At 41.2% G+C, this 19,681-nt stretch overlaps 1 protein-coding gene across 2 annotated transcripts; it reads left to right on the forward strand.

Moving 5' to 3' along the window:
- Positions 1 to 17,938, forward strand: LOC127446851 (cytohesin-interacting protein-like). Of its 2 annotated transcripts, none has more exons than XM_051708143.1 (8): positions 1 to 459; positions 4,172 to 4,221; positions 4,311 to 4,365; positions 4,639 to 4,741; positions 6,038 to 6,131; positions 7,789 to 7,855; positions 13,155 to 13,221; positions 14,928 to 17,938. In XM_051708143.1, the coding sequence occupies exons 1-8, from the start codon at positions 298 to 300 to the stop codon at positions 15,341 to 15,343; spliced, it is 1,014 nt and encodes a 337-aa protein (XP_051564103.1). In that variant the 5' UTR covers positions 1 to 297; the 3' UTR covers positions 15,344 to 17,938. The 2 variants fall into 2 exon arrangements, with proteins under 2 accessions (XP_051564103.1, XP_051564101.1); XM_051708141.1 differs by having other exon boundaries at positions 2 to 471.
- Positions 17,939 to 19,681: the final 1,743 nt, after the last annotated feature.

Here is a 19,681-nt window from a genome sequence, read left to right on the forward strand (position 1 = left end):
GGTTATTCATGCATGTCTTTACACAGACTACTCTAAAATGCTTAAAAGAGATGAATAACAAAAAGAGGAAACAGACAGAATTCTGTCCACACCACACCAGATGAAGGTGAAGAAAATGAAAGAATAGATGAGACCGAGAACCACGAAAGATGCAAGTCAACACACACCCACACACTGATGGTCGCTGTGTCTGTTCCTGGTGCTCACATGGTGTATGTATATCTGCTGTACGTACTACAGATGAGTTACACTGAAGTCTGCAGTAGTGTGCTGGGGTTCTTTGAATAAGGAGCCATCATGACCTCCAATAAGAACCTTAAAGCACCTTTGAAGCAGCAGAGAAGCCTGGACATACTAGACGGATATCAGAAGAAGAAAAGCATGCTGTGGCGACAATGTTCTTTCAACAATGGCAAAAATTCGAACAGTGAAGAGACCAAAGCCGGGACGTTATCACGGGTACGCAGTCAGGTGGGACAACCAACATACAGTGATGGAAATCTGAATATCTATTTCAATGGCAACATGAATGCTGAGAGTTGATAATCATATAGATAAAACATAAATCATATAAATAAATAATTTTGTCAACATATAATAAAAGAATGCTGATGTTATTTCCATTTTATTTCTTTTACAACCCCAATTCCGAAAAAGTTGGGACAGTATGAAAAATGCTAATAAAAACAAAAAGTAGTGATTTGTAAATTATATTCACTCTTTGCTATATTGAAAGCACTACAGCTAAAATTATATGATGTTTACCTTGTGAATTGCATTGTTTTTTGAAAATGTATAGTAATTTCAAAGCAGATGATTGCAACACACTCCAAAAAAAGGTGTGACTAATTTAAAGTAATTTAAGACTAATAAAATTGTGACAAGTTGAAATAACAAGGCAATGTGAAACAGGAGATGTTAAACATTTGAGGCAATCATGTCATAGTATATGAGGAGCCTCCAAAAACAGCCTAGTCCTTCAAGAATTTGCCAACAGATGCTTCAGCAAATAATCCAGCACTTTGAGAACAATGTTCCCCAAAGACAAATTGGAAGGATTTTGGGCATTTCACCCTCTACAGTGCACAATATTGTTAAAAGATTCAAGGAATCTGGTCAAATCTCGGTGCGTAAAGAGCTAGACGAAAACCACTTCTGAATGTGTGTGATCTCTGATCCCTCAGACGTCACTGTCTTAAAAAACGTCATTCATCTGTAATGGATTTCATGAACATGGGCTTGTTACTTTAGTAAATGTTTGTTAGTCTACACCACTCGCAGCTGCATCCACAGATGCAAGTTAAGACTTTACTATGCAAAGCATAAGCCATACATCAACACGGACTCGGTCTCATCTTAGATGGAAAGTAGAACAGTGGAACTGTTTTTTGGTCCGGCGAGTGCACATTTCAAATAGTTTTTTTTAAAAACACAGCTGTCGTGTTCTTCGGGCCAAAGAGGAAAAGGACCATCCAAGCTGTTATCAGCATCAGGTCCAAAAGCCAGTGTCTGTATAGGCCAGGGGTGTGTCAATGCCCATGGCATGGGTAACTCGCACATCTGTGAGGGCACGATTAATGCAGACAGGTATGTACAAATTTTGGAGCAGCATATACTGCCATCCAGCACCGTCTTTTCCAGGGACATCCCGTAAATTTCAGCAGGACAATTTCATACTACATACTGGCTAAATAATCAGAGAGTGTGGGTGTTAGATTGGCCTGCCTGCAGTCCTGACCTGTCTCCAGTTGAGAATGTGTGGTGCATTATGAAGCGCACAATACAGCAACGAATACCCCATACAATTGTGCAGCTGAAGACCTGCATAATGTATGAATGGGAGAAAATTCCACTTTTTAAACTTAACAAACTTGTGTCTTCAGTGCCCAAATGCTTAATAAGTGTTATTAGAAGAAATGGTGATGTTTCACGGTGGTAAACACTCGACTGTCCCAACTTTTTTGGAGTGTGTTGCAATCATCTGATTTGAAATTACTGTAAATTATAAAAAACCATGAAATTCACAAGGTAAACATCATATAATGTGTAGTTGTAGTGCTTTCAATATAGCAAAGGGTGAATATAATTTACAAATCACTCCTTTTTGTTTTTATTAGCATTTTTCATACTGTCCCAACTTTTTCGGAATTGGGGTTGTAATTACTGCTTTATATCTTGCAATTACGACTTTATTTTTCAAGACATAAAACTGCAATTGCAAGATATAAACTTGCAATTACGAGAAATAAAGTCACAATTGTGCGATAGAGGGTGCAGTTGCAATTGCTAGAAATAAAGTTACAATTATGAGAAATAAAGTTTCAATTGCAAGATATAAAGTTATAATTGCAAAATATACAGTCACAATTATGATAAATAAAGTCCCAATAATGAGCCATAAACTTGCAATTATGGGCTATAAAGTTGCAATTAGGAGATATAAATCACAATTATTTGAAATTAAGTCGCAACTGCGAGATATAGGCTTAAATCGCAATTACGAGAAATAAAGTCACAATTATTAAAAATAAAGTCGCAATTATGCAATATAAACTTGAAATAATGAGATATAAAGATGCAATTGTGAGATGTAGGCTAAAGTCGGTATTACGAGATATAAAGTCACAATTACAAAAAATAAAGTCATAATTTTGTGATATAAATTTGCAATTGCAAGATATACGCTAAAGTATCAATTACGAGAGAAAAAAGTCGTAATTGAGAGATATAAAGTCGCAATTACAAGAAATAATGTCACAGTTGCGAGAAATAAAGTTGTAATTGTGAGAAATAAAGTCGCAATTGCGAGATATAAAGTTGCAATTACGAGAAACAAATTCGCAATTGCCTGATATATAGTTGTAATTACGGAAAATAAAGTCGCAATTGCAAAATATAAAGTATAAAAATATAATTTAGTTTACAATGGCAATAAAGAGCTTGACTTGATAAGTAGTTGCGAGTTATTAACAAGTAATTGTGAGATATAGGCTAAAGTCACAATTACGAGAAATGAAGTTGGTATTATGAGATATAAAGTCATAATTATGAAAAATAAAGTTGTAATTTTGTGATATATACTTGCAATTACAGTATTTAAAGAGGCAATTGCAAGATATATGCTAACGTATCAATTATGAGAGAAAAAAGTCGCAATTGAGGGATATAAATTCGCAATTACAAGAAATAAAGTCACAATTGCAAGATATAAAGTTGCAATTATAAGAAATAAAGTCGCAGTTACGAGAAATAAAGTTGCAGTTGCGAGAAATAAAGCTGCAATTGTGAGACACACTAAAGTCACATTTATGAGAAATAAAGTCATAATTGCGAGATATAAACTTGCAATAATAAGATATAAAGTTGCATTTACGAGAAATAAAGTCGCAATTGCGAGATATAAAGTTGCAATTACGAGAAACAAAGTCGCAATTGCCTGATATATAGTTGTAATTACGGAAATAAAGTCACAATTGCAAAATATAAAGCATAAAAATATAATTTAGTTTACAATGAAAATAAAGAGCTTGACTTGATAAGTAGTTGTGAGATATTAACTAGTAATTGTGAGATATAGGCTAAAGTTACAATTACGAGAAGTGAAGTTGGTATTATGAGATATAAAGTCGCAATTACGATAAATAAAGTCGTAATTTTGTGATATAAAGTTTTTACAGGATATAAAGATGCAATTGCAAGATATAAGCTAAAGTCTCAATTGCGAGAGAAAAGTCACAATTGAGATACATAAAGTTGCAATTACGAGAAATAAAGTTGCAGTTGTGGGACAGACTAAAGATGCAGTTGCAAGAAATAAAGTCGCGATAGCAAGATAAAGGCTAAAAGTCGCAATTACAAGAAACTGAGCCACAATTGCGAGATACAGTATATACAATAGTCACAATTATGAGAAATAAAGTCACAATTCAAAATATAATGTCACAATTGCGAGAAAGTCAGAATATCCTTTTTTTTTTATTATTATTTATTTATTTTTGGTGGGATCAAGGCACCATAGATTCCTGTAGGATTTAGAGCTGCAAAAACCTTAAAGACTATTCCAGACCTAATTTGATTGTTTACATGCATTCCTGGTGAACTGTGTGTGCAGTTTCAATTTCATATGGTTTCTCAAGATCATTGAATAAATCTGAAAATGTTTGCTTTGCAGCTGAGCAGAACACACTCCACGTCTCTAGTGGATTATACTGATCCTCAGAGGTAAAGACACTGTGACATAACTGCAACATTTATGAAGTCCATTTCTGACATACAAATGTTTGATGGATGTCTCTTGATTTTTTGCACAGAACAATGATTATATTGAAGAAACAAGACAATGAAGCCTTTGGATTTGAAATTCAGGTATGTTTTTATACACATGTCATGAGCAGTTTTAAACTGCATCAAATCCATTTATTTCATGTCACAGAGGTGCAATTTCACATTAAATATACTTTGCCCCCAAAATATATGGTTACTGAGGCCAGACGTAAAAATGTCCTTGCATTAGATAACAACATTATAATATAAAGTTGTAATTATGCTGTACATGCACATCTACTTGCGATTGTAGGTTTATTTCTAAAGTTTCTGCTGATGTTTTGAGTACTGATGCTATAGGATGTGTGTCTGCAGACGTATGGTCTGAAGGTCAAGAATAGCAGTATGGTGGAGATGTGCACGTTTGTGTGCAGTGTGCAGGATGGCAGCGCAGCAGAAGCTGCAGGTCTGACCACTGGTGAGCAGGTTTTCCACTTGTTTACTCACTCCACCCATCTGACCTGACCCTGTTTACACTGCACTTTCCTACCTGCCTACGCCACAACTACAACAGCAGCTGGTGCATCGCTCTGTTTCTCACGCTCTGGCTTTCATGCTCTACATGGTCAGCTATCGCAAGCTTTCTCATGACCAAAGACACAAAATCAACACCATCTTTCCATCTTTTTTTAATCTTTCACTTAAAAATTCAATGAAATGCACTATAACCTTTCTCTCAATTTCAATAGTGGCATAACAAATGTGTGCTGCCAAAGTGTTTTGGCATATTTACTATATGTACAATGAGAAATTGTGCATAAATAAGCAAACAAACAATATTGTTTTCTTAGTAAAATAATAATAGTGAAAATGCATGACAAGTTATCAGTGTTCAGTGTTATTTGTTACTGTAATCTAACCACCTTTGTAGTTAAAAAAAAGTTTACAAAAACACATTACATTTTGAATACTTGTAATCAGATTACAGATACTGACTTTCAATGAAGTTAATTACTTTTAAGTGCATTACATGAGTTAAACATTTCTAAATAATATTATATACATAGAATACATTTACATCATGAATTATATTTATATGTATGTTTGTTTGTGTTTCTGTGACAGCTGAAAGGCATGTTTAGACAAAAATATAGACATTTATTTGAATTTGTTGAGCGGAAAAACAAACATCTGTGAAATGCTTTTTGGAAAGTAACTTAAAAGTAAAATAATTAGTAATGTTTTAAAAATTTTCGAGTTTTAAAATTGACAAAACCTACCTCCCTATCCTAATCCTTAAAAGTGTCATTAAAGCAAATGTGAGATGAAAAATGCAATGTGTGGTGCTTCTATGATACTTTAGACTCACGTGTCACCTTGCATGCTCTTCAGGACTCGTACCCAGTCCTTTACATAGCAAGTACAAAGCTCTCTCAGTTGAGCTACTGTGCAATTTGATAGCACTCAAACAGAGAAGGATATAGCTGCAGGCAGAGCTCCTTTTGGGGCAGCAAAGATATCCGCCATCAAAGATATAGTAAGCCCCTAACCCTTTCCCTAACTGTGTGTGGAAGTTGGTGCAACCCCCTTTTGGAGTAACCCCGACCTATTTTGGAGATTCCACCACCATTTAGAGATTTCCGGCCTGCAACTATACCTACTTGCTCAAACAAGCTTGTAAGTGTAGTTAATAAGGAGCCACATACAAAAAGTAACGTGATTCTGTGAGACCAGGTCTAAAATCTCTCTCTCACTCTTTCTCTCTCTCTGACAGGTGACATTATTTTATCAGTAAATGGAGTCAGCATTGAGGGATCTACACATCAGCACATTATTGAGTTGATTCGAGAATCCACTAACATGCTGAAGTAAGTATGAAAATCAGACACAGAATAGGTAAATGAATTAAGACCCTGAAAAAATTATAAGACAAAAACGAGAAATGAACACATCTCTCAACAACTCATCCCATAGACTTACATTTTTTTCCTGGCAGATGATAAAATGGGCAAAGACTTGCATAGACTTCTGTTGAACCTACACTATACTGCCAAAAGTATTCGCTCACCCATCCAAATAATTGAATTCAGGTGTTCCAATCACTTCCATGGCCACAGGTGTATAAAATGAAGCACCTAGGCATGCAGACTGCTTCTACAAACATTTGTGAAAGAATGGGCCGCTCTCAGGAGCTCAGTGAATTCCAGCGTGGTATTGTGATAGGATGCCACCTGTGCAACAAGTCCAGTCGTGAAATTTCCTCGCTACTAAATATTCCACAGTCAACTGTCAGTGGTATTAGAACAAAGTGGAAGCGATTGGGAATGACAGCAACTCAGCCACGAAGTGGTAGGCCATGTAAAATGACAGAGCGGGGTCAGCAGATGCTGAGGCGCATAGTGCGCAGAGGTCGCCAACTTTCTGCAGAGTCAATCGCTACAGACCTCCAAAGTTCATGTGGCCTTCAGATTAGCTCAAGAACAGTGCGTAGAGAGCTTCATGGAATGGGTTTCCATGGCCGAGCAGCTGCATCCAAGCCATACATCACCAAGTGCAATGCAAAGCGTCGGATGCAGTGGTGTAAAGCACGCTGCCACTGGACTCTAGAGCAGTGGAGACGTGTTCTCTGGAGTGACGAATCACGCTTCTCCATCTAGCAATCTGATGGTTGAGTCTGGGTTTGGCGGTTGCCAGGAGAACGGTACATGTCTGACTGCATTGTGCCAACTGTGAAGTTTGGTGGAGGGGGGATTATGGTGTGGGGTTGTTTTTAGGAGCTGGGCTTGGCCCCTTAGTGCCAGTGAAAGGAACTCTGAATGCTTCAGCATACCAAGAGATTTTGGACAATTCCATGCTCCCAACTTTGTGGGAACAGTTTGGGGATGGCCCCTTCCTGTTCCAACATGACTGCGCACCAGTGCACAAAGCAAGGTCCATAAAGACATGGATGAGCGAGTTTGGTGTGGAAGAACTTGACTGGCCTGCACAGAGTCCTGACCTCAACCCGATAGAGCACCTTTGGGATGAATTAAAGCGAAGACTGGGAGCCAGGCCTTCTCATCCAACATCAGTGTCTGACCTCACAAATGCGCTTCTGGAAGAATGGTCAAAAATTCCCATAAACACACTCCTAAACCTTGTGGAAAGCCTTTCCAGAAGAGTTGAAGCTGTTATAGCTGCAAAGGGTGGGCCGACATCATATTAAACCCTATGGATTAAGAACGGGATGTCATTTAAATTCATATGCGTCTAAAGGCAGATGCGCGAATACTTTTGGCAATATAGTGTACATTGGCAAGAACCACTCACATTTTATTCAGATAATGTGAAAATCGATAATGCTTTTAGATACCGATAAGTCTGTAGAAGCCTACTCTCACTCGGTGTACCACATTCAACAATATTTAAATTCATTCCAAGAATCTGGACCTTCATGTATGATCTTTAACTGCTAACTTTCTCTCTCTCTCTCTCTCTCTCTCTCTCTCTCTCTCTGTGTGTGTGTGTGTGTGTTTGTGTGTGTAGGTTGGAGACCGTCAGTGGGAGTGTAGTGAAGAGAATTGAATTAGAGAAAAAGATGCGCTATCTTAAGGTGTGTATTTGTGTGTTTCTGTGTGGCTGTTTGTGTCGTTGTGAAACCGTGCCGTTCTGTTCCGATCCAGGCCAGTTGGCACAGTTACGGTTTCTTTTTCTACTTTGGTGCTGCGAAATCAGACAAGTACATAACAAATATGTCAATTGGCAACAACGTGAGAAGTAAATGTTGGAGTGTGTGCGTTATGGAGGATAATCACATATTCCAGTTTTTAGGACTGCTTTTTTCCCTGTATTCCCTATCTGTCACTCATTCGAGGTTGTGTCGATGTAGTGACACTAGGGGTCACTCTTGGGAGCCCTAGACACCTCCGGTCTTTGATAAAAGGCCAATGAAAATGGCGAGTAGTATTTGCATGCCACTCCCCTAAACATACGCCAAGAACCTGCGAAAGGCTTCGAAGCGCCCCTGAGATGAGTGACCCAGGGGTGACGAAACCCGCTGCTCTGGAGCTGGTAAGCAGACCACTCCATCCCTGGTCGAGGACTGGGAGGAGAATCTTTTGTTACCTTTGCATTTAATTGCGCTGCATGCCCAAGTGGCCGCAGTACCCAAGAGTTCAGCAAGAGCAGTTTCCTTGTTCCCTGGGTCACATATCCGGTGTGCACGGCTGTTATCACGACCACCATCCACCACTCTATTTGGCAGGTTTGGCACTCCAGCGGCGTTCTCCCCACACCTGAGCACCCAGCTGTGGCACAAATCCACCCCCGATGTGACAGTCTCACGGGTCACGAGGACAGGCCTCTTCCTCCCCTGTCCCAGGCTGTTCCGGGGGTAGTCACAAGGAGCCAGGTAAGTACTTCGATGTCCCTGAACTCAGCACAGCCACGACACGGTGTGGCACCGCGAGGCCCCACCCGCCAGTACGTCTGATGAGATTGTCCCTCCGGCCGAGATGAAGAAGGGGTTTTACAGCCCCTACTTCATTGTACCGAAAAAAGGTGGTGGGTTGCGGCCAATCTTGGAACTGCGAGTACTGAACCGGGCTTTACACAGACTCCCATCCTAGATGCTGATGCAAAGACGCACTCTAGCGAGCGTCCGGCATCAAGATTGGTTCGTGGCGGTAGACCTGAAGGACACGTACTTCCACATCTCGATTCTACCTCGACACACACCCTTCCTGCAGTTTGCATTCGAGGGTCGAGCGTATCAATACAAGGTCCTCCCTTTGTACTCCTCTGTCCTTGTTCCCACGCGTCTTCACGAAGGTCGCAGAGGCAGCCCTTGCCCCGCTAAGGGAAGTGGGCATTCGCATCCTCAACTATCCCGATGGTTGGCTAATCCTAGCTCACTCTCGGGATGTGTTGTGTGCACACAGGGACCTGGTGCTCTCACACCTCAGCCGACTAGGACTTTGGGTCAACTGGGAAAAGAGCAAGCTCCTCCCGGTTCAGAGTATCTCTTTTCTCGGTTTGGAGTTGGACTCAGTCTCGTTGACAGTGCGTCTCACGAATGAGCGTGCACAGTTGGTGCTGACCTGCTGACCTGTTTCAGTGGTTCCACTGAAATTTTTTCAGAGGCTCCTGGGGCATATGGCATCCTCTGTGGTGGCCACTCCGCTCGGGTTGATGCATATGCTTCAGCACTGGCTTCAGACTCGAGTCCCGAGATGGGCATGGCACCACGGGACACATTGTGTGGTCATCACGCCGGTCTGTCACCGCCTCTTCAGCCCTTGGACCAACCTCGCATTTCTACGGGCAGGCGTTCCCCTAGAGCAGGTCTCCAGGTGCGTCGTGGTCACAACAGATGCCTCCTAGATGGGCTGGGGCACCATTTGCAATGGGCATGCAGCCGCCGCCTTGTGGACAGGCCCGTGGCTGCGTTGGCACATCAGCTGCCTCGAGTTGCTGGCAATTCTGCTCGCCCTGCGGAGGTTCCGGCCATTGATCCAGGGCAAGGACGTGTTAGTTCGGATATGTCAACTGCCAAAGCAGTCTGCGCTCTCGTTGTATGTCACAACTCGCCCGCTGTCTCCTCCTCTGGAGTCAGCAGCACCTTAAGTCACTGCGAGCAACTCACATCCTGGGCGACCTCAACACTGCAGCGGACGTGCTGTCACGGCAGGTTACCCTCAGGGGAGAGTGGAGACTCCACCCTCAGGTGGTCCAGCTGATCTGGAGTATATTCAGACAGGCACAGGCCCAAGAATCCTCCCACTGCTCACTCTGGTATGCCCTGACCGAGGCATCTCTTGGTATAGACATGCTGGCACACAGCTGGCCCCCTGGACTGCGCAAATATGCATTTCCCCCAGTGAGCCTACTTGCACAGACACTGTGCAAGGTCAGGGAGGATGAGGAGCAGGTCCTCCTGGTAGCACCCTACTGGCCCACCCAGTGAAATCCCCTGAGGAAGGACCTTCTTTCTCATGGACGGGGCACCATCTGGCACCTGCGACCAGAACTCTGGAATCACCATGTCTGGCCCCTGGATGGGACACATTAGACCTAAGCAGCCTACCACCCGCGGTGGAAGACATGATAACTCAGGCTAGGGCCTCCTCAACGAGGTGCCTATGTGCCTTTAAGTGGTGTCTGTTCGCTAAGTGGGGGTCTTCCCGTCAGTCGGATTGGTGCTTTCCTTCCTGCAGGAGAGGTTGGAAGGGCGGCTGTCCCCTTCCACCTTGAAGGTGTACGTAGCCGCTATAGCAGCACACCATGACACAGTGGACGGTAAGTCCTTAGGGAAGCACGACCTGATCATCAGGTTCCTGAGAGGTGCAAGGAGGCTGAACCCCACCAGACCGTGCCTCGTTCCCTCATGGGACCTCTCTGTAGTTCTTCAGGGTCTACAGAGAGCCCCATTTGAGCCTTTGCAGTCAGCTGAGCTTAAGGCACTCTCCTTGAAGACTGCCCTCCTGACTGCGCCTACTTCCATCAAGAGGGTAGGAGACCTGCAAGCGTTCTCTGTCAGTGAAACGTGCCTGGAGTTCGGTCCGGGCTACTCTCACGTGATCTTGAGACCCCGACCGGGCTATGTGCCCAAGGTTCCCATGACCCCTTTTAGGGACCAGGTGGTGAACCTGTGAGCGCTGCCCCAAGAGGAGGCAGACCCAGCCCTGTTGTTTCTGTGTCCGGTGCGTGCTTTACGCATCTATTTGGATCGCACGCAGAGCTTTAGGATCTCTGAGCAGCTCTTTGTCTGCTTTGGTGCACAGCGGAAAAGAAGCACTGTCTCCAAGCAGAGGATCACCCACTGGCTCATTGACGCCATAGCTATGGCATATCACGCCCAGGACATGCCGCCCCTGGTAGGGCTATGAGCCCATTCTACCAGGGGTGTAGCGGCCTCCTGGGCCCTGGACAGGGGTGCCTCTCTAACAGACATTTGCAGAGCAGCGGGCTGGGCAACACCCAACATTTTTGCGAGGTTCTACAACCTCCGGGTGGAACCGGTTTCGTCCCGGGTAGTGGCACGCAATACAAATAGATAAGCCTGGGATAGCTGGCCGGGTGTATCGCTTGCACATAGCACCTTTCACCTCCCCTGAGCTGAAGAAATGCACCATTAACTCCCAGTAGTGTTCAAAAACTATGTTCCCTGGTTGACTTCCTCCGAGCCCTGTGGCAGTCGAGGTTTTGGAGAGACTCGCTGCCGGCCCAGTACACGTGCTAACTAAAAGCCCTGTTCTGGGATAGGTGCTCCACATGTGGCGGTTCCCTATAGGCAACCCCATGCGATGTATATCTTCCGCTAATTCGTTTCCCTGTTGGCAAACTGCGTCTTCCTTGGGCAGAGGCCCCTCTACAACAGTCTTCATGTTTGTAGTAACTCCTCCCCCATTGGGTAGGACCTACCATGAGACTTCTCCACATGATCGACAAGACCATGTGATGTATTTTCCACTTAAATATCCCCCCTCTCTCTGGGCGAGGTGTGGTCTCCGCGGTGTCCTCCCCTTGGGAGGGACACCCCCCGACTAGACCCCGACTAGGTCGGATAATCCCCCTTTTTTTTAGGGAGTGGAAAAAAGAAGGGGAAAAGAGGCCACGACTGGGCTAGCCTGTCTCTATCTTTTGAGTATTTGACTTGTCCCCAAAGGGCCGTTCGACACTCATAACTATGTTGGGGGAGGTTACGTGTCGGCCTGGTGTGCTGGCTACGAGGCACACAGTTGTCTGCCCATCACACACTGCCAGTTCCCTTAACACAGTTCAGCCAGTTGCGGCGTTTTGTATAGGGACCCCTAGTGTCACTACATCGACACAACATCGAGTGAGTGACAGATAGGGAACGTCATGGTTACTTGCGTAACCTCCGTTTCCTGATGGAGGGAACAAGACGTTGTGTCCCTCCTGCCACAACCCTGAACTACCCGCTGAAATGGCCGGACCTTGTCTTGGCTCCTCAGCATAAAACCTGAATGAGTGGTTGCATACCAGCTCCTTTTATACCCGTATGTTCGGGGGAGTGGCATGCAAATACCACTCGCCAATTTTCATTGGCCTTTTATCAAACACCAGAGGTGTCTCGGGCTCCCAAGAGTGACCCCTAGTTTCACTACATCGACACAACGTCTCGTTCCCTCCATCAGGGAATGGAGGTTACGCAAGTAACCATGACATTTTACTCTGCTATAGCTCAAGAAAGACCATCATATGCTGAGGGGTTGTGAATGCCACTGGACACAGACACACATAAAGTTTAAAATTCCCAGACTAGCTTAAAATGTCATTTACTGACAAAATATTATATGAGTAATATATTGATATATTATATGAGTTTTAATGAGCTAGATAGCGTAATCTACCTCCCTAAAGAAAAGGAAAATAATGTACTATATACCAGATAAACCATCATCATACAATCCAGAAGACATGCTAAACATAAAATAATTATTTTTAATAACTTGTATTAAATTCACACAAATATTAGCGAACTTGGCCAGCTACAGAGAAACAACTGTAACCTTGGCGTTGGAAAATTGACAATCGTGATTTGCCACGTACTAAAACCATTCCACCAGCATGGTTGAGCATGGTTCTTTGGTTTGCTAACTGTGGTTTGAAATCCATTCTGAGAACAGTTTGTAATGGTATCATTCACAACCATGCTCAAGTGAAAATGCTACTGAAACTGTTCCTCACTTGCTCAGAACCGTTCAGCCTGATGATGGGAAAACACTTAAAGTTAACACACCCTTACTCAGAAAGTCACACAGCCCAAATCTCTGCTGTACTGTATGTGTTAGCATCATTGCTGAGGCAGCTAAATGAATAAATGCTGATGAACATACAGAGAAATGTAACAGTATGACTCATGTTGATTTTGTATTTTTCTCACACAGCAAACTCTTCGTGAGAAATGGGTGGAACTGCAATCTCTAACGCTGCAGGAAAAGCGTCTTACACGAGGTGAGATAAAAAATAAATAATTTAGGGTAGGATATTTATGGATTTTCAGCTTGTTTATTTTTTATGATATTCAGCAAAAAGCAACAGATACAGTATATATAGTTCTCTGATAGAGTTCCAGTAAAGAACTTCAGGTTATGATGAGATAGGTGGGTTTTATCTCGTTTTGGTTGATAATACTTAATAACAGAAATGAATGGAGCAGATCACACTAACAAAAAAGTAGTAAAATGTACCGTGGTACTACCTACTCTTTTTTTTTTTTTTTACATGTACCATGCTAGTACCCAGAGATGAACAGTCTTAACAAACTGTTTTACGTAAATTATTTGGACTTCCTACCATTCCCAAAGTTTTTTCCAATCTCATTACTGCAAAAGCTACACTATTGTAAAAATACTCTAGCTGTCATGCTACTGAAAAATGTAAAGTTAGTAGCATCACTTCTCCCTAACACTGTTTAATACCTGGCCTATATATCATTGAAGGTAACAGATAAAGCAAGTGTTTTCCTTGCAACCTCAGTTGTTTTATTGGTTCCAAAAGCAAATGTATGGAACTTTAAAAGACTTGAAATGCACACAGATGAAAACATACTCATTCTCAAAGACACTATTGTCCATTTAATGTGGCCCACTATCTGATCATCTCATATCTCCTTGTGTGAGCTCCTTTAGCTCAACTGGCTAAGCATGACACTAGCAACACCAAGATGAAAATGAACATAAATGTGTACCTTCTAAGAGAAAAATGTTATTGCTCAGTTGTTCCTCTCATAGCTGAGGAGACTTGATGGAGTTATCCATTTTGTTTCATTAGAAATTCTGGATTTGATTAAACAAAGTTTGTAGAATAATAACATGTTGGTTTTGTCTCCCCCTATAGCTTTCAAGTTACATCCACCAAACTCTGTTAGCTAGCTAGCGATTTGTCATACTGTTTTGTCTGTAGCATCAACCTTCAAATTTTCAAAACTAGTTTTAACTTTCAGACAAGGCTTAGTCAAGCCAACAATGTTTGTTTGCTAATTTAGGTATCGACTTTGTATCATATTTGCCTCAGATATTTCTCCTAAAATTCACATGAGAAATAAAAACAAGTGATACATTTGTTGACATACATTTTAATAGCAGACTTTGGCATCTTGGTAAATTTGAGCCCTGTCTGAGACATTATTGAAATCTCTTCTGAAACTCTTACATGTGAGATTAGTGTTTTTGTTTTGTTTTGTTTTGTTTTTTCATCTGAGAAGCAAAGTCTCTATTTGCTCTACATTTAAACACAAACACATTTTTATTAATAACCTGTATTAACTTCACCCAAATACTAGCAAAATTGGCCAGCTACAGAGAAACACCTGAGTTACCTTGCCGTTGGCAAATTGACAATCGTGAGTCTCCACGTACTAAAACCATTCCACCAGCACGATTGAGTATGGTTAGCTAACCATGCAGAGTATTCCATGCCAAGAACGGTTTGTAATCGTACCATGCAGAACCGTGCTCAAGTGGAAATGCTACTGAAACTGTTCCTCATGTGTTCAGAACTGTTCGACCCGATGGTACTCTACATTTAATCTTATCGCGGTCTAGAGGAAGTAATTGAGACATTAAAGAGATCTCATTTATGATTTTGCTACTGTAAATGTCTGATATTGCACAAGCTGATGTTGAATGACTTTAGGTTTACAGGTGTCTCTATTGCAGGTAATCTTAATGAGAGCACTCAGCATCTGTCTGTGGATTCTCTGATGTCTCTCTCATCTCCCACGGGTCGCTCTGGCCAGCGATTCTCCAGTGACAGCAGCTGTCGGAGCATCATGACAGACGACAGTGAGGATGGAGCCTTCACGTCATCTGTGTTCGATGACTTGAGTCCTTTCAGCCCCACTGAAAACGCAGGCTTCTTTCAGCTGGAGTCAGGGCCATCGAGAGCCCTGACCCGAACAAGCAGCATCAGCTTTACCAGCAGTAACAGTTCACTGTCCCCGTGCTGGGACAATTCATCTTCATCCGTGTTTGGAACACTGCCGAGGAGAGGCAGAAGAGGAAGCGTACGTAAGCACCTTCTGAAGTTTATACCTGGACTGAATCATTCCGTAGAGGAAGAGGAGGCCTGTTGAAACATCATTTACACCACCAATGACTGTTGATTTGACTGACTCCTTTGTAAGGACATTAGGCAGTAGAAGGTTCATGCCAGTTTGAACTTGCACGGTGAATGATTTCATAAACATTTATGAGTTTCCTGCTGTAGGTTTTGAGAGAAAAAAAAAGGAGTGGAGTGTCACGTGAGCATTACAGACTGTCATTTGTGCCAATTTTTCTGGACAAAAAGCATTATCACTTCTCAAAGATTCAGCACTGTAATCAGTAACTGGCATTAACAACCTTAAGAACGTTAATGCCAAAATTAACTGTGCAAACCGCTTCCGCTGCCCTAGTTCAGTGGTTTACACTTCAGTCCTGCATTCTTCTGAACGTTATAGTTCCCACTCGAGCTCTGATGTAACTGACTAGTTCTCATGGTTTGGTGTAGCATGTGAATGAGGTTTGCTGCTTCAGTGGATGTAGCATTATTGTAAAGACACAAAAGTGCCCAATCAGCATTGTGCTCTTGAGCAAGACAGCAAACATCAAAGGGAAATAATAGGTTGATAAATATGTTATTAAAGCCCCAACACTATGATTGTTAACTGTCCCGTATTAGCTGGGTTGTCCATATTTTGGCCAAAATGAAGACGTCTATCAACTATTGTTCCATATTAGCTAGGAAGTCACAAATTTTTGCCAAATAGAAATGTATCACCTATTTCCATGTTTTAAGTGGCTAAATTATTTAGGGGATCTGACTTTGAAAAATCCCGTTTGAAGCGACCAAAATTCTCAAGCTTTTGGCAGCCATACCCCCACTACCCTGAGCTTAATACTGTGTCCTAACCAAACACAACATGATAAACCAACAAAATATTCATATAAATCTTTTTTTGTGCTAAACAGACAAAACATTTTGCCAGGTGCTTGGTTTCCATTTCTGCAGTGTTGTGCTAGGTAGCTTTGCCCAACAAGCTCTAAAATACCTGGAGAAGGCTATCAATTATCATTCCCATTCATTCCAATGGTATCTGCTCGGTTCCCCATATTATGCAAAATGGAGGCTGCAGTCTTTGCAACGGCATCAATGGCAGCAAATAGGGGAAAATGAACGCTCAAAAAGTCAATTTCACGCTTTAAGAGCCCTTCAAAATAATGTGTCACTGGAAAAAAATTACTATAACGTATTGTAATAATTGTGATTTAAATGTTTCTTGGGGGGAAAACATGGCTACTTTTGAATGGCTGTCAATGGAGAACATGCTCTTTGCCATCATAGTGTGTAGTTCCAGGTAGAGATATACTTCTGATACTTTATGTTGTTTCAAGAATATCGATTCTTGCATAAATATAATGTAATAAATATCCACTGCCACAGATTTGCAAAAACAATAAGGGGGTATATCAAACTTGAATTGCTCTGATGATAGGAACATTACTTATTACAGAATTTATGTACAGGTTGGGGGCATGATTAATTGCATGCATTCTTTAGTTTTTTTGTAGTTATTTTTTAATATAATTAATTACGCTAAATTAATGCTTTAAATCGACAGCCCTAAAATGACCCATTTTATCCCAAATATTCCCCCAAAAAAGAATCAATTTAATAGATGTATCAGTATCGGTATAGTTATCGATACTGGCCTTAATAGTACTTTGTATCAGATCAAAAACAAAAAGTGGGGATGCCCATTCCTATCAGCAGGGGCTAAAGGGGACCTGCTAACCAGCCAATTCCTGACTCATTGGTGTAATATTCTGCTCCACATGACTGTATATTAATAAAATAAAAAACTTTTGTTCAAATGGCTTTGATTGTGCTGCATCGTGCTATATTTTCATTTTCAGTGTGGTCCGACAAATTACTTGTTGCTGAAAACATATCACGTTGCACCTGGTTAGGAAGCCATGTAACCTTAAACCAAACCCTAAAATCTGACTGTTTAATAGGAATGTTGTTTCTGGGGGCAACAATTACCTTCACCCCCCCAACACCCACCCCACTTCTAAACATCATTTGCTGTGCAATAAAATACCATGTATAGAACAGAGGCACTTTACACAATTTATCTTCTTATTTCAAATCTTTAAGAACTCACTTAACTGTGTTTATCACATTATCTTAGATCAAACCTGTTAAGCCACTGACTATAAAACAGAACTGATCAAATTGCTGTAGTGAGAGGACAGAGATCAGTCAGAGCTGAGAGTGTCAAGCTCTAAACCGCAGAGGTAGAGCACAAAACTTCATAACAGGATGTGGTGTGAGGTGCTGCTTTACCAACTATTTTTTGCTTTCTTGAATGATCCCTTTAACGGATAGTTTCACTTAAACCTGAATGTAAATATACGAATAGTACCTGCAACAGCACCTCTTAAATGTGAAAAACATTCAGTGTGTTCGGGGATGTCATTCATGGTTTTTGCTTGTTTGTGTTGATGCAGATGGAAATAAAATAGGCATGTGGAGGGAGAGATTTTCTCAGAAAATTTGTCTTCCAGTTGTTGCTGCAAGTCACCAGCACATAACACAGTGCAGGGGTTTGACACAGACTCTGCTCCTGGTTCATTTCTCCTCTTTATGTTTCATTTGAATCCTTTTGTTGTGATAAAATAAACAGTATCAGATGGATTGGGGTCCAGGCATCATATTTTGCCACTGCATAACAGGCACTTAAATAAATCCCACTCAACAGCAAACATATTCGTGACCCAATGAAACAATAAGCATCCATATGAACATAGTGACTATTTGCACTAGGTGTAAATGGCACCTGCCACACAGCATGGTGCACTCCAATATTCTGGCAGAAACACAAAAATAGAAGACAAACTGCATCCCTATTGTCGTTGCAATGGCGTGGGGTGTAACAATGGTGTGGATTAGGGCTGTGTTGACACAATCAAATATCAATATATCGTGATACTTTTTCTCATGATATTGTATCGATACTTTAGATCCATGTATCGATACTTATATTCAGCTATTTGTGTATTCATATCATGTAAACACACAACAAATTTGGCACACTGTTACTTCAAAATCAATTTAATGAGCTCACCAAGAGACAAAAATGTAATGTTTTGAGCTACATGCTCTTAATCAGACATCAGAATATAATTGACATATACCCAAATGAATTGGAATTGAAATTAGAATTGATTCGTAATCTAATCAAATTATGATATCATTATGTATGGCAATATATCGAATCGTGATGTGTATTGCAATACATATCATACCATGAGGTGCTAGGCAATACCCAGGCCTAGTGTGGATGTGCTTTTTTTGCATGGATGACCTGGGTTCGATTCTGCCTTTTTGTTCCATCATTTCCCCATCCTGTTTCCTGTCTCCACTCATAATATTTACTTTAATACAACTTATAATAAATAGAAATGAATATAAAGGTTGATTTCCTAGCAGTGATTTGGAAGGTCAGGGATTTTGATTTAATCCGGGTAAATTTAAACATGCTTTTACCATGGTAATATGGTAGTAACCATGTTTTTTGGCAGAAGCCATAGTTTTAATGCAATTAACCATGGTGTTATTACAGTAATATGGTGTTAACATAGTAGCCATGTTTTATTTTGTGGTTACTATAATTTTACTGCAAAATACCATGGTGATGCTATGGTTACTCAGTAAACCATGGTTAATATTTGTAAGGTAAGGTTAGGGTTAGGTTTAGGTGTAGGGGTTGGTTTAGGGTGTCTGTGGGACAGGTTGCAGTGATGCCACTATACTGTATGTTAGTATTTAATAAGGGGTGCAAATAGTATATGTCACTATTTGCACTTAGTGCAAAATAGATGATTTGTGTTGCTATTTACACTTAGTGCAAATAGCCTCTGCCATCAATAAATGCACCCAATAATAATCATCATATATTATCAATAATAAATATCAATCAATATCAATAATAATCATCACAAAATGCACTCTTTATCTATGGTGTAGTCACTGTTACTCAGAGTACACTGTATATGGACCAGATAAGACAAATGAAAACTGTGGTAATCTTTTACATCACCAGTACATAGTTACATGTTGTCATTTGTTGCTAAGTAAAAGCATAAAACATATAAAACTGGTGTTACATTATGTAAACATGTAAATTCAGATTTATTGCAGTCTTTGCGATGTTGCTGGCTAATTCACAGGGAATAGTGCCATCTGTGTCCCCATGACTTACCATGACTTATGACTGATATACAGTAACTTACAGGGGGAAAGAAAATACTGTTTAGTGTGTAATGCAAAGTACATTTTACAATGAAAATTTTTATACTGGTCAACCAGCATGGTCTTTATGGTGAAGCTGGTAAAGAAACGTGAAACGCTGGTTAAGAAATGTTTT

Source organism: Myxocyprinus asiaticus, chromosome 10, assembly GCF_019703515.2.
Source record: "Myxocyprinus asiaticus isolate MX2 ecotype Aquarium Trade chromosome 10, UBuf_Myxa_2, whole genome shotgun sequence".
Classification (NCBI taxonomy): domain Eukaryota; kingdom Metazoa; phylum Chordata; class Actinopteri; order Cypriniformes; family Catostomidae; genus Myxocyprinus; species Myxocyprinus asiaticus.